Source organism: Zingiber officinale, chromosome 2B (genome assembly GCF_018446385.1).
Source record: "Zingiber officinale cultivar Zhangliang chromosome 2B, Zo_v1.1, whole genome shotgun sequence".
Taxonomy (NCBI): domain Eukaryota; kingdom Viridiplantae; phylum Streptophyta; class Magnoliopsida; order Zingiberales; family Zingiberaceae; genus Zingiber; species Zingiber officinale.
Genome location: NC_055989.1, coordinates 105,517,906 through 105,532,370, shown reverse-complemented (window position 1 = coordinate 105,532,370; position 14,465 = coordinate 105,517,906). Strand labels below are relative to the sequence as shown.

The window sequence follows — 14,465 nt, the reverse complement described above, 5'->3', positions numbered from 1 at the left end:
TCATTGGTGCCTGTAGAGATGCCTTCGAAGTCGACAACTTCCGTAGAGTCATTGATTTAGTGCCAACGCCACAAAAGACTCCATACAAAAGATACTACCCGCTCGGCCACTTCCGCCCCCAAACTTCTGCTGCCGCATATACAAATTGGCCACCTTCAGAATGGGGAGAAAGCTGCACTTTTGCTACTTCCAAGAGAGCAACTGGCGGGCCAACTCCCCCATCCTCCGACCAGACCCCTTCGCTCTCCTAGTTGCCATCCGGCGCAATCGTTGTGAAGCCTCTAGCTTATCTGTCGCCAGCACAAACTGGCCCTACGGTCCCTTTCTCCACCATCTGCTCTGATCCAACATCGAAATCCAAAGGTAAGGGTAGCTCGGAGTCGATAGACTCTGTAAGTACCCCGTGGTAGTCTTGATGTGGTCAACTAAGTTAAGTCAGATCCTATGTATTTAATCCTTGTGTCTAATGCTCTATTTACTCTAAAGCGCGGATGAAGAAGGGCCTCAGAGGAAGAGAAGAGAAAGGGTAAAGAAATCCCTTCCTTCTATGTTTGTTTATCTTGATAGAGGAAGATGGATACATACAACGTAACTTAATTTGTAAATAAAAAATGGTACATGCGTCATTTTTTTAGGTACATAGTATAATTTTATGAGTGAAAAAGGGTACATGTGTCATTTTTTTTATATATGGTGTAATTTTGTGAATGAAAAGGGGTATATGCGTCATTTTTTTCCATCCGCTGATTTTCGTTCAATTTTGAGGTGATCAATTTTGGCTCCAAAACCATTCATTGATGGATTGTGTTTCTCTTCCATCTGAAAATTTTAATGAAGTAAACGACGGAAACTTTTCCACTGTGGAAACTTTTTCTTAGTTTTGGTTTTCGTTTTCCCCAGTAAACTGACCATAAGTGTGCAAGAGCTTAGGAACACAAGAAGTCAAGCGGAAGATGTAACTAGCGAGAATGATGGCATGGAAAAAGGAGCTGACGGGCTTGATGCATCCGAGGAACGAGATGTTGTGAAGGAGTGCACCGGTGGACGAGGAGGACATGCACGACGTTCAAGGGACAAGAAGCCAAGGAGGAAGTCTGCTCAAGGAGAAAGTCGGAGTTAGGTTCAGGTGAGCTCAACTCCGATTAGCCAGAGCATCACCCACGCGAAGAGATCAACCTTTGGGATTTGATCTGCCTTATGGAAGGCGTCTTGGACCACGTTGAAGGCGTCTTCAAGCTGCGAATAACATTTTCCAGAAGTTATAAAAAGACCCTTATACCTAGCAAATATTTAACAACTCTTGTATTGATTTCCTAATTTATTTCTGAACATCCAACGAGTGTAAGAGACTTTTCCGCCTTCAAAGAAGGAGATTTTCTTATGCTTTTCTTCTGCTTTGGATTAACAACCACCTATGCTGTAACCAAGTAATTCTGGCATTCTTATACTCTTCTAGTTGTTCAGTTTATTTCAGCTTTAATTTAATTGTACTTTCTAACGAAGTTGAAAGATCGGGAAAGGTGTTGGTTTATTTTTTTTAGGGCAATTCACCTCCCCCCTCTTGTCGGTCTATCTGCACCAACAAGTGGTATTAGAGCTCAACCGCTTCAAAAAGACTAACCGTCAATTGAAGTACAAAGACGATGGCTGGACCCAACATCTACCCGCCTAAGTTAGAGGGGAGTTCGCGATATAAAAGAAACGAATAGAGGTATTTTTTAAAACTGATTTTGAATTATTATTAATAATCAAATATAATTTTGTAGCCCTCAAGGACTAATAAGGAGCCGAAAAGGAGGAATCCCGGTGGACCAAAAAGGAACAAGCCGACTTCGTGGCAAACGAACGAGCTAAGTTTCACCTGCTGAGCGTACTTCCACCCGAAGTTAGTCGAATTAGAGATTACAACTCAGCAAAAGATCTTTGGGAGAAGTTCATGGAACTACACAAAGGAACATCCGAAGCAAAGCTCGCGAGACGGGACCTGCTCCGGAACCAAATCAACAACCTCTGGATGGAAGAAGATGAATCAATTGCTCATCTACATGGAAGAATAAGGACCTAATCACTGGATTAACAAACATCGGAGAAACGATAACTAATCCGGATGCGCAAAGGTATGCTTTAAATGTATTCTCGAGAACACCGGAATGAACATATATAGTAGACTTCTACTATATCTTCAAAGACCTCGAGGTAAGTACACTAGAAAATCTTTTTTTACTTTCGAATTATACGAGTCTCGGTGTGCAAGACAAAGAAAATGACTAAGTCAGAACCTAGCACTGCAAGCCTAGAGGAGCGTACCCAATTCAGACTTATCGATTAACGAAGACGAAGCAACCTTCATGGTAAGAAAGTTCACTAAGTTTTTCAAATCTAACAAATTTAAAAAGTCGTAGACCAAGAAGTTTGTTCTGAGAACATGGAAAGTAATGTGCTATAATTATCAAGAAGAAGGTCACATCCAAGATAACTGCTCGAAATTGAAGGAGAAGGAGAAGAACAAAGGGCTAAGCAAACCAAAGCACAAAAATTTGAAGGCAACGTGAGACGAATTATAATTGGAGTCCAAACTGGAGGAGTATGCCGGACTAGCACTCATAGCAAGTCACCACGAGGAGAGCATCAATGAAGGGGAAGCTACTTCTGAGGAAAGCAACAACGAAGGGAGAACATCCAACTTCAAACATGATATGGTAAGTGGGGTATGTCTTCTGCCCCTTGATCAACTATATTCTTGAATAACATTAATGACTAGATGTTTATGCAAACTAAAATCTAAAAATAATAATTTAAAGAAAGAAAATATGGATTTAAAAAGAAAATTAACTAATGCATGTCTACTAGAATTGTTTGATAAACTCAAAAATAATAATAATAAATTAAAAAAACAAATAGAATCCTTGAAAAATGATTATGCATGTGCAACTCCGAAAGATGTACAAAATTTAAATTTTAGAAATTACAAATGGCCAAACTGATATATCAGAAACTATAGGGGTCAAATTAGAAAAATTCATAAAAATTATGTTCCACCAAAATTTTTGATTAATCTAGTAAGAAATAATTTATATTAGATTCCTAAATTATACCTAGTATAATTTAAAATTAATCTTATGCATACTTTAAATTTTAATATATTTTATTTTTTCAATATTTAAATAAATTATTTAAATGCCTACTGTTCGTATTTTGAGTTAAAATTTATTTTATGTTGTTTGATGATTTAATCTACAAACAAAAAATTTTGAAAATTTCTTTTCCATTAAAATATTTTCTATAATTTTTTTTTACTAAAACAATATTTTGAAAATTAAATAGATAAATATATCGAGGATTGTCAAATTGTGCTTAAAAGATTTGAGGTGGCGTTTGATTTAGGGATTTGGAAATGAGAGAATGGATTCATTCTCAAACCTTGTATTTGGTTGATGGAAATGAAATTAAAATTTTAGAATGAAATCCAAAAACTTGGTACTGATGAAACTCACCTTCTCCCTTGAGTTTTGATGGAAATGAGAATAAGAATTAAGTTTTAGACCAAAATATCTTTAATATATTTATTCAATTTTTCTTTCATATTATTTTCTCTGCTCTTTTTCTCTCTCATCATACTTTTTCTCTCCTTATTCTATCATCATATTTTCTCTCTCTCATCATATTTTTTCTCTCCTCAATTTCTCTGATTATACACTCTCTTCTAATTTTCTTTCAGCACACTCTCTTTATTCATTCTCTCTCATCACAATTTTTCTCTCATCATGCTTTCTCTCCCATCACATTCTCTTTCCTTATTTTTTTATCAAACTTTCTCTCTCCTCAATCTTTTCCATCTCTCTCATCACACTTTTTCTCTTATCATTATCTCCCATCACACTTTCTCTCTCATTACAATTTCTCTCTCCTCATCCTCTTTGCATCATGCTCTTTTCCATCACACTCTGTCATCATTTTTTTCATCACATTTTCTCTCTCTATATTTTTTTTCATCATATTTTCTCTCTTATCACACTTTTTCTTTCATCATATTTTTCTCTTACATTAATTTTTTTTGTTCTCTAAGGGTAAAAGAGAAAATTTTGATTTATTCCGATAGAAAATATTTTACTAACTAAAATTATTTTTAAAAGTGAAATTCATGCTCATACCGATTCTCATTCCACAATCCTATGATTTTCATTCTCATTCCGATTTCTAGAAAAGAACCAAACGCCACCTGAAAGTGCTTTAACATGGTATATGTGGCAAGAAATTCCAATCCATAGGAGAGAGGACTTGTAATTTGCAATGCATATTGTATTATTGTAGTAAAACCCATTTTCCTGATTTGCTAGTGCCATTCTAATTGTTACACATTGATACACCATTATTTGAGTAAATATATTTCTAGAGGCATGCTTTGACTGCGTATATTGAATTGTGACTGAAATAATCAGCATATTCTAAATTTGACAAATTAGCACAACTAATCAGCATACTAGTTTACCTGATTGATAAAAATCAGTTTGCAATGGAGGCTGGAAGACAAGGAGCTGAGGTATCAGTTGGAAGACTGACCACATGATTCCCAGTGACCCCTTCATTGTTTGATATTGCAGCTGAGTTGACTGCAACAGGCGAAGAAAAAGCGCTACCAATGCTATCCCTTGTTGCTAGGTGATTTACCATGCCTGAGCCTGTGTCAATTTGTGTATTTGATTGCCTTCTAAGTTCATAAGTAAGATTAGGCACAGCACTATTACGAGAGAAAAGCCTCTCTCCCCATCCCCGAGTACTTTTGGTGATAGACTCTTTGTACCTAGATGGTAACACAATATGGCCATTTTCAGTCCATCTGACCGTCTAGGCCTTAAAAAATAGCAAGCAAGACATTATATACCTCATTGAGACAACATTTAAACGAGATCGCACGGATTCTGAGAAAGTTTGAAAATCTGTTGGTCCTGGCCTGTCTTGAAGGACTGGAACTGATTGGCTGGCGTAGGTAATGTGCAAATACTATCTATCATACAATGCAATATACAAGGAAACAGATGAAAACAAAGATGTAATTGTATGGAGGACCTGTTGGTTGTGGCTTTTGTGCTGGTTTCTGATGCCATCATTGGGTGCATTTGGATGTGCAGAGAAGATCAAAAACTGCGGATGGTGATGAGATCCTGACCGACCACGATGCCCTTCTCTCCTAGAAATATGGTGCACCCTTCCCATTGCTGCTGCAGCAGCTAAGTGCTGCATTAAGCGCTCTTCAAATTCAGCTTCACTTCCACCTCCTGGCAACTGCCGTATTGATCAAAAAGCTTATTATCTTCTATAGAAGGATAAAACTATGAATATGAAATCAACATGACAACCTACATGCTGCAATTCAAAATCTCCAAGAGCCGGATGATGAAAGATAGTAGTTGTTTGTGTTTTGTTTAGTCGAATGTTCCTCTCCCTTATTACAGCATCAAGCAGTTCCTGGCTGCCATGTTCAGCATTAAACAATGAACTGAGGATGTGGGAAATTATCCTAATAGATTTTGTCATTTTGCAATCTATGCCAAATCAAATGAAACCTGGTAGGATCCTTCAAAGAGATGGACTGCCAACACATGGGGCATTGGGAACTTCGCTGGCACCTGCTTGCAAGGTCTTGGCATGAATACCTCAGTTCTACTAGCATCCATGCTAGGTGCTATTGATATTGTAAACGAAGAAGAAAAGAAAGAGATGTGCACTAAAGATCATTGAGCCAACTTATTTCCTAAGAAAAAAAAATAGGATGATAATATCAGTTAACCTCATTGATTATTTCTAATATGATCGGTTCAGTCCTACGAAAGTTTTCCATCGATCATCAGGATAAATCGGGAAGTGCATGCTGTGACCAGTCCAGAAACTCAACATCCTTTGATTACGTCTTTTATTTAGAGGAAAAATTTCTACAAATACGTCATAGCTGGGATTCAAATCATGAATATTTAGATGATAATTTGAATATCTTACCGTAATACTGTGACCCAGGGACAACTGATTTCCTAAGAAGCACATTAACAACAAAGTTAAGGGATAAGTTTTATCCCATGAAACTTGGCCCAGCTTACAATAACGAATGAAACTTACACCACCGAGCAATAACAGTGCGAGCATTAATAATGACTAGAAATTGATAAGGCTCATGCCTTATTAGGTGGAAACAGGATCATAGAATGCCTAGTTCCTTTGACCTTAATAATACCTGCAGTGCACGATTGACAAGATCCTGACTTGCTGAGCAGCAAGCATAACGTCAAAAATAATCGGTCCTTAGCAACAAATATACAACGTCATGAACGAAGTCGTTGATTACCACTCAAGAATGTACTGGAGATGGAACTCATGCTTGCAACCAGTAACCTATACGAGCAACGACAGGAATGCAAAAAATGAGAAAAATAAATAAATCCAGATTAAGTAACAAAATTGATGATTTTATCCGATCAATAAAGATCCACTAAACCGCGTACTGTCGAAGGATCACTCTGGCAGAATTCTTCAAGACATATGTTGCAGGCATCGTCGCAGGCGTCTTGGACCCCTTTCACAAAAGCCGCAGCTGACGACAAGTTCTTCTCCATCTTTGCGCCCTCCTCCATCCCTAAACCCTAAACCCTAAACCCTAAACCCGATAAACTAACAAACCAAAAACAAGCAACCAAAGAAGTCAGAAACAGATCGACATCACAGACGGTCAAAAAAAAAAAAAAAAAATCTTTGGAATACAACTCGATCGACTTGAAAAAACGTCAAACTAAAACCATGGGCAATCGCTGACTCTGATAAAGCCGGCATCTTCATCGACAGATCGCCACGATCCATGCCTAATCCTTGTAATTTAATCGAGAATCAGAGAAACATAGAGGAGAAAACAGTACCTGGGAGGAATCGGAGACGCTAGGTCGAATAGAGGTTCTCCCTGGCGCGTGCCTCAAGCGTTGATGATGAGAGCCTAATAATTGATCAAGGAATCAGAGGAGGAGACTTCTTCAACCTTCATTTTGACCTGGGAAGTCGATTCCCCATTTCCACAAGCATTGCAAGTGGTTTAGGAGGCCATCAATGGCGGATGAATGCGATTAACGAAAGCATTGTTCACTCTCCATTTGTTGAGCCCATAATATATTATTTAAAAAATATAAATACAAATATATTTTTACAATTATTTTCTAATAAAAATATTTCTGTAGTTATTTTTTTTAAAAAATATTATTCTTTTTAGAATAACCTTTGGGGAAAAATTGGTTTGCACGACAATTAATTGTTAAATTTATCGTAATTTTCATAATTACTATTCCTTTTATTAAATTATTCTTTTGTGCCTTTTTTTGATTAATATATTTAATTATCATACTCTTGTATCATTTAATTAGGATATTTATTAATCATTTAAATATATATATATTTATATAATCTTAAATATATTTTTAAAATTTTCTTAATACAATTCAATATTTTCTTTAATATTTTTCATTTATTATCATATTCATTATTTTATCACTATATATTCACAATAATATCCTTATTTTTATGATTATATATATATATATCTAATTTAGATATCAATAACTAACATGAGTTCTTGTGAATGATCTAACATCACAAATAATTTAAACTAGTGTCTTAAGATTTAAACCTTCATTATCTAAAGGGCTCTATTCTCAATTAATAATCCGGCCTAACTCCATATATTACTTATATGATTTAATCATTATTTTATAAAATTTAAAGATATTTTACTATCATAAATAATACCCTATTGTCCTCTATTGTTTCCGTATATGTTAAGACTTTTTAAGTTAATTATTCATAAAATTTCCTCTATTTTTCACAATATTTTTAATCCATTGTTTAAGAAGATATATAATTTTATCTAGATAAATCTAAATAATTTTTTATTTTTTTTCCTTTATTTATTTTTTCTGTCGTGTTATGAATCATTAACTTACCACTCTTTTCATTTATAGAATTTTATACATCCATCTAGGAAAGTCAACCATTTATATTTATTTAATTAGACTTAATTCCATTTCTCATCAATTTCCATGGACAATTAAAACGAAGATACGGTGGAATTAAGGGTGTAATCTAGTCGAGTCGAGTCGAGTCGAACTCTTGAATATTTGAGCTTGACTCGTTTATAATTGAGTAGAGCTCGAGTTTTATTTAACGAATATATTCATGGCTCACGAGCTTATTCGAGTTTTTATTGAGCCTAAACAATCTTAATAAATAAAAATCATAAATTTAAATATTCATTAAAAACTATCGACGAAATTTTTTATATTTGGAAGAATTGGGTTGGCGCTCAATTTATCGACCGAAATTATATTTAGTCGGCAAATACAGACGGAATGTATGAATTCCGTCTATATATATTAACGACAGAAAACTTATCCCGTCGGCAAAGGACAAACGGCATGTAACGGAGGTTACCGACTGAATCAAATTCCGTCGGTATATCACCGACGGAAAAGTTAATTCTGTCGGTGATTCCCGACGGAAAAGTTAATTCCGTCGGTGATTCCCGACGGAATTAAAATTTTCGTCGGTAACCACCGACGGAATTAAATATTCCGTCGGGAATCACCGACGGAATTAACTTTTCCGTCGGTGATATACCGATAGAATACAATATTCCGTCGGGAATCACTGACAGAATTAAATATTCCGTCGGTGATTTCCGACGGAATAAACTTTTCCATCGGCATTGTATCGTAAATACAGTGTTGCAATTCGAAAACTTACCGACGGAATGTAGATTTCCGTCAGAAATTACTGACGGAATATTGAATTCCGTCAGCAATATGCAGTAAAAAATTTGAAATCTCTGCTCTGCATTTCCCACTTATCATATATACAATTTTTATACAATAAAATCATCAAAAACGATGGTAACACAAACACAAATCATACATAATTAATCACAATCAACAACCAACACAATATACAATATGCTCACAAACAAATGATAAAAATTTCTAAAAAATAATACAAAACATACTAACAAGTGGCCATATCTCCAAAATTCAATACAAAATAAACATAACCAAATATCAAGTACTACCAATCATAAACATCCAAAAGTACTGACAAGTCAACGTCAAATACAAAATATCCAAACTTACCATGATACATCACCTACACATATATCCAAATATAATCCTGTAAAAGTCAAATATAAGAAATTATAATCAGACTGAATCATTATAAATGTAATATATAACTCAAAAATTGAAATATATAACTAATTTTGCATATAATAAAATATCTGGATTATATTATAGATATCCAATGATAGTATGGTGGTGAATGTATCAATATGGACTCTGCAAAATGCAATACAATTTAAGATAAATATTTAAGAATATCCAAATAGAATAATTATATTTTACTTAATTAATGTATGATAAATTAAAACCCCTTAAGAATCTGAAACCTAAAAACAACTACAATATACTTTAAGCATACAACTACTAAAATTGAGGATGATATGCCAACTACGGCTTGGTTATTGGTGTTAAGGATGGTTAATCAATGAAATAAGACACTGTTAGTAGATCAATAATATAACTTCTTTATTTTTTCTTCTTCTTCCAGTAGCATGGTTAAAGTGTGGAAAAATTATGCAATGGTTATGAGAAATTTTATGATGGCGAAAGTAAACCAGATGTTCGGTTCACAATCAAACAACACTAATATTGAATTAATAACAATTGGGATGATTGCACTAAGAAAAAAATTAGTTGTAATTGAACATACCTCAGAAAAATCTAATCATCAGCAGGGTCTAAGGGGTCTCGAGACTCCTGTGACTCAATACCATGCTCTGACTGGGGATCTTGTGACTGGGGCTACTGTGATCGGTCCCATCTAGCAATGGCTGCTCGCATCTAGGACAATGCCTGCTCCTGAGTAGTCCATCTCTCCTCCCACCTCTGATCCATGGTAGTCATCTGAGTCTTCAATTCTTGATTTTCTTTTCTTAATGACTCCACCTCAAAAGAAGAAGAAGAGGAACTGACACGCCCCCTAGGAGTCCTCAAGCGATCAAATACCACCTTGGCCTGGGAGCCAAGACCGTAGAGGGAGGAGTTCTTTGTCCTTCCACCCACAACATCATAATAAATTTTATTTATTTGCTGGGTGGATAGATCCTGTGACTCCTCTCCCTCTACTGGTGGCTGAGATGCCTGAGCAACCCTACTTGTCATTTCCACCTATGCAGAAAAAAAATATACAATTTATATCTTGTACACAATTACTAGAGTTAATTAATAATGAATAACGATTAATTATAATAAAGTTAAAAATTCAAACCCCAATGTTCTTCGATCGAAGATCTACATATGTGTCATCCTTTCTCTTGTGAGTCTTAAGAAAGATCTCCAGGCAAGTGAGTTGTCTTTCTAAAGAACGCTCCTGAAGCACAAATAAGTTGGTTCACAAATATACAAGCTTGTAAATAAATAAAAATTTAATTTACAAAATATTAAATTCAATTCACCAGATCCATGGCTCGATTAACTATCTTGTTTCACCAATAATCAACGTCAATTGACTCGAAATATCGTTCTTACATGCATTGGATGATCTAGTGCCAGAGGAGTTAAGCATCAACAACAAAACGTTCGAGGAAGACGAAACAGCTCCACCTCACCAAGGAGGCGATGGGAAGACCAAAGAGGAGGTGACCGTCGGCAAAAGATGCCCCGGGGAAGTGACGGTAATGCCGCTGGCCGTCTTGATGATGAAGCTCATCCTGACCATGGCGGGGCGGAAGCTCATCAGAAATCCCATTACCTATTCCACCTTGATCGACCTCATCTGGTCTCTCGTCAAATTCAAGTATACAACCACATAAACCAATCTCGCAAATTCACAGGATCGTGAGTCTAATTATTGACTGCAGGTGGGACTTGGAGCTCCCTAGGATCATAGATAAGTCCTTGGAATTGATCCAGAATACCGGCCTCGGCATGGCCATGTTCGGCCTCGGTCAGTCTCCAAAATCCCCTGTTTCCTGCATTAATTTCGCTACTTAACAATTACAATTCGCAGGTCTGTTCATGGCGCTGCAATCGGGAATCATAGCATGCGGATACAAGGTCACGATATACGGCATGGTCCTGAAGTTCCTCCTCGGCCCGGCCGTCATGGCCGCGCCCTCCGCGGCATTCGGCCTACGCGGCGACCTCTTGTGGATCGCCATTGTCCAGGCAGCTCTGCCTTGTGGCGTTGTTCCCTTCGTGTTCGCGAAAGAGTACAATTTGCACGCGGACATTCTCAGCACAGCGTGAGCACATACCGATCTCTTGCCCTTCTTCTCTCATCTTATTCATCGTCAATTAATCCACTCCTTGCTTGAATCTTTGTGACAGAGTGTTCATTGGGATGATCGTTACTGTGCCCGTAGCTCTGGTTTACTACATCCTCTTGGGCCTATGAAACCGGTCTTCTACCTCACTCGCTATTAGGCCTGGGTCGGTACGGTATACCGTACCCATAATCGAATACCGTTCACCGTACCGAAAAAATCGTTATTTTAAGAAATGATACCGATACCGTACCGACATTTCGGTATACTGAATTTCGGTATACCGAATTTCGGTATACCGAAATGTCGGTACGGTATCCGTAAAATACCGTCATGCCGAAGTTATATATATATTACATATAATATATAAAAAAATAATTCTCTTGTAATGAAGGGCAGTGATTATATAAGAACAAGAGTTGGGATTTCGGACCCAAATATGCAAGATTAAAGATTAAACCAGTAGCTAGTGGTCCCAGGGTGGTGGCTCGCCGGGGACTCGTCGAAATCTTGCCAGAAATAACTAAATGCTAGCTGGAAAAATAGGGGAAGCATATAGGCTTCAATCCCTACTAAAAATACCATAAATCCACCAAAGAAACAAAAGCTAAAACTCACCAGAAAATCGGACAAGAACTTGCGTAGGCATAACTCTTAGAACAGAGCTCGGTGATTAGATTTCTTCATATTCAATGAAGGGAAAAAAATATTAGGGATGGAGAAGAAATTTCTAAGTTGTTGTGCATCTTCTCCGGCGACTACGTGCGGTGGTCGACTATGGAAGGAAAGAATCACGAGTCGCGATGTGTGCGCCGACGGCGCAAGGAGAGAATATGATTTGGGGCCGTTTAGAGTTTGGTTTAGGTTTTAGGGGAATCTAAATTAATCATTTAATCTATAGTTACTCGGTATTTCTGTATACCGAAATATTTTAAATCGTTACCGTTACCGTTACCGACAAATTCGGTATGGAATAATATCGTACCGATTTTTTCGGTATACCAAAAATTTCGGTATATACGGTATTTTTTCGGTACGATTTTTCGTTATTTCGATATTTCGGTATTTTTTTACAGCCCTACTCACTATTGCTATTAGATGCAGCTTTACTGACCTAGTTTGTTGCCGATCGAACAAGTCTTTTTCAAGATAGTAAAAAATGAATACGCACATCTCCAGCGCCCTCGCCAATCTGTCTCAGGGTCAACACGGAGGAGGTAAATCATAAGCAGCTACTAGCCTTTGGAATAGTGACTAGCACATAAGGAAGATATTTTCCTCGGCTTTGCCGATATTCGAACCCCAGATCTCATGGTGGCAACACCTCATGTGCTAGCCACTAGACCCATCCTAGGGGACGAATAGGCCTTCTTCAAGCTCTATCCTATAATTGCCATTGTTTTATGTTTGCCATGTGCGAGAGGCCGAGCCTTCTTCTGCAAGCTCTATCCTATAGTTGTCATTGTTTTATGTTCGGGCCTTCTTGTTCATGTGTCCATGTATGGTCATTGGTTTACTTATTTAGACAAAGTTACAAGTATTCACTACAAAAATAGTCGCGAATAACGACTGAATATTCCGTCGGCACATGAGCTTTCCGACCGAATACCGACGAAATTTTTGATATTGGGAAGAATTGGGTCGGCACTCAATTTATCGACGGAAATTATATTTAGTCGGCAAATACAGACGGAATTCATACATTCCCGTCGGTATATATTAACGACAGAAAACTTATCCCGTCGGCAAAGGGCAAACGACATGTAACGGAGGTTACCGACTGAATCAAATTCCGTCGGTATATCATCAACGAAAAAGTTAATTCCGTTGGTGATTCCCGATGGAATTAACTTTTTCGTCGGTAACAACCGACGGAATTTGATATTCCGTCGGGAATCACCGACGGAATTAACTTTTCCGTCGGTGATATATCGACAGAATACAATATTCCGTCGGGAATCACCGACGGAATTAAATATTCCGTCGGTGATTTCCGACGGAATAAACTTTTCCATCGGCATTGTATCGTAAATACAGTGTTCCAGTTCGATAACTTACCGACGGAATGTGGATTTCAGTCGGAAATTACCGACGGAATATTGAATTCCGTCGGCAATATGCAATAAAAAATTTGAAATCTCTGCTATGCATTTCCTACTTATCATATATACAATTTTTATACAATAAAACCATCAAAAACGATTGTAACACAAACACAAATCATACATAATTAATCACAATCAACAACCAACACAACATACAATATGCTCACAAACAAATGATAAAAATGTCTAAAAAATAATACAAAACATACTAACAAGTGGCCATATCTCTAAAATTCAATACAAAATAAAACATAACCAAATATCAAGTACTGCCAATCATAAACATCCAAAAGTACTGACAAGTCAACGTAAATACAAAATATCCAAACTTAACATGATACATCACCTACAAATATATCCAAATATAATCCTGTAAAAGTCAAATATAAGAGATTATAATCAGACTGAATCATTATAAATGTAATATATAACTAAAAAATTGTAATATATAACTAATTTTGCATGTAATAAAATATCTGGATTATATTGTAGATATCCAATGATAGTATGGTGGTGAATGTATCAATATGGACACCTGCAAAATGCAATACAATTTAAGATAAATATTTAAAAATATCCAAATAGAATAATTATATTTTACTTAATTAATGTATGATAAATTAAAACCCCTTAAGAATCTGAAACCTAAAAACAACTACAATATACTTGAAGCATACAACTACTAAAATTGAGGATGATATGCCAACTACGGCTTGGTTATTGGTGTTAAGGATGGTTAATCAATCAAATAAGACACTGTTAGTAGATCAATAATCTAGCTTCTTTATTTTTTATACTTCTTCCAGTAGCATGGTTAAAGTGTGGAAAAATTATGCAATGGTTATGAGAAATTTTATGATGGTGAAAGTAAACCAGATGTTCGGTTCACAATCAAACAACACTAATATTGAATTAATAATAACTGGGATGATTGCACTAAGAAAAAAATTTAGTTATAATTGAACATACCTCAAAAAAATCTAATCATCAGCAGGGTCTAAGGGGTCTCGAGTCTCCTG

The 14,465-nt window shown here is 36.4% G+C and overlaps 3 protein-coding genes and 1 long non-coding RNA gene across 4 annotated transcripts; 1 reads left to right on the top strand and 3 right to left on the bottom strand.

The window, feature by feature from the left end:
- Nucleotides 1–4,292: 4,292 nt before the first annotated feature.
- On the bottom strand, nt 4,293–4,990 carry LOC122046650 (E3 ubiquitin-protein ligase RHF2A-like). Its single transcript, XM_042607433.1, has 2 exons — nt 4,883–4,990; nt 4,293–4,801 (listed from the first exon to the last, which is right to left on the bottom strand). Exons 1-2 carry the CDS (start codon nt 4,885–4,887, stop codon nt 4,504–4,506), a joined length of 303 nt encoding a protein of 100 aa, XP_042463367.1. The 5' UTR covers nt 4,888–4,990; the 3' UTR covers nt 4,293–4,503.
- Nucleotides 4,991–5,001: 11 nt separating this feature from the next.
- LOC122048527 (E3 ubiquitin-protein ligase RHF2A-like) lies at nt 5,002–5,625 on the bottom strand. Its single transcript, XM_042610083.1, has 3 exons — nt 5,565–5,625; nt 5,362–5,470; nt 5,002–5,283 (listed from the first exon to the last, which is right to left on the bottom strand). Exons 1-3 carry the CDS (start codon nt 5,600–5,602, stop codon nt 5,002–5,004), a joined length of 429 nt encoding a protein of 142 aa, XP_042466017.1. The 5' UTR covers nt 5,603–5,625.
- Nucleotides 5,626–6,326: 701 nt separating this feature from the next.
- LOC122046651 lies at nt 6,327–7,115 on the bottom strand. Its single transcript, XR_006130338.1, has 3 exons — nt 6,903–7,115; nt 6,495–6,660; nt 6,327–6,384 (listed from the first exon to the last, which is right to left on the bottom strand). It is a non-coding gene; the product is annotated as an uncharacterized LOC122046651 (long non-coding RNA).
- A 3,638-nt stretch (nt 7,116–10,753) lies between these two features.
- On the top strand, nt 10,754–11,472 carry LOC122048526 (probable auxin efflux carrier component 1b). Its single transcript, XM_042610081.1, has 4 exons — nt 10,754–10,872; nt 10,937–11,022; nt 11,086–11,320; nt 11,406–11,472. The coding sequence occupies exons 1-4, from the start codon at nt 10,754–10,756 to the stop codon at nt 11,470–11,472; spliced, it is 507 nt and encodes a 168-aa protein (XP_042466015.1).
- The last annotated feature ends 2,993 nt before the right edge of the window (nt 11,473–14,465 follow it).

Coding starts and splice junctions, on each gene's coding strand:
- LOC122048527 (XM_042610083.1), bottom strand. CDS start 5,602: ATGTGTTGGCAGTCCATCTCTTTGAAGGATCCTACCAG. Junction 5,471..5,564: donor TCTTTGAAGGATCCTACCAG/GTTTCATTTGAT, acceptor TGAACATGGCAG/CCAGGAACTGCTTGATGCTG. Junction 5,284..5,361: donor GAGATTTTGAATTGCAGCAT/GTAGGTTGTCAT, acceptor TCAATACGGCAG/TTGCCAGGAGGTGGAAGTGA.
- LOC122048526 (XM_042610081.1), top strand. CDS start 10,754: ATGCCGCTGGCCGTCTTGATGATGAAGCTCATCCTGACCATGGCGGGG. Junction 10,873..10,936: donor TGGTCTCTCGTCAAATTCAA/GTATACAACCAC, acceptor TATTGACTGCAG/GTGGGACTTGGAGCTCCCTA. Junction 11,321..11,405: donor GCGGACATTCTCAGCACAGC/GTGAGCACATAC, acceptor TCTTTGTGACAG/AGTGTTCATTGGGATGATCG.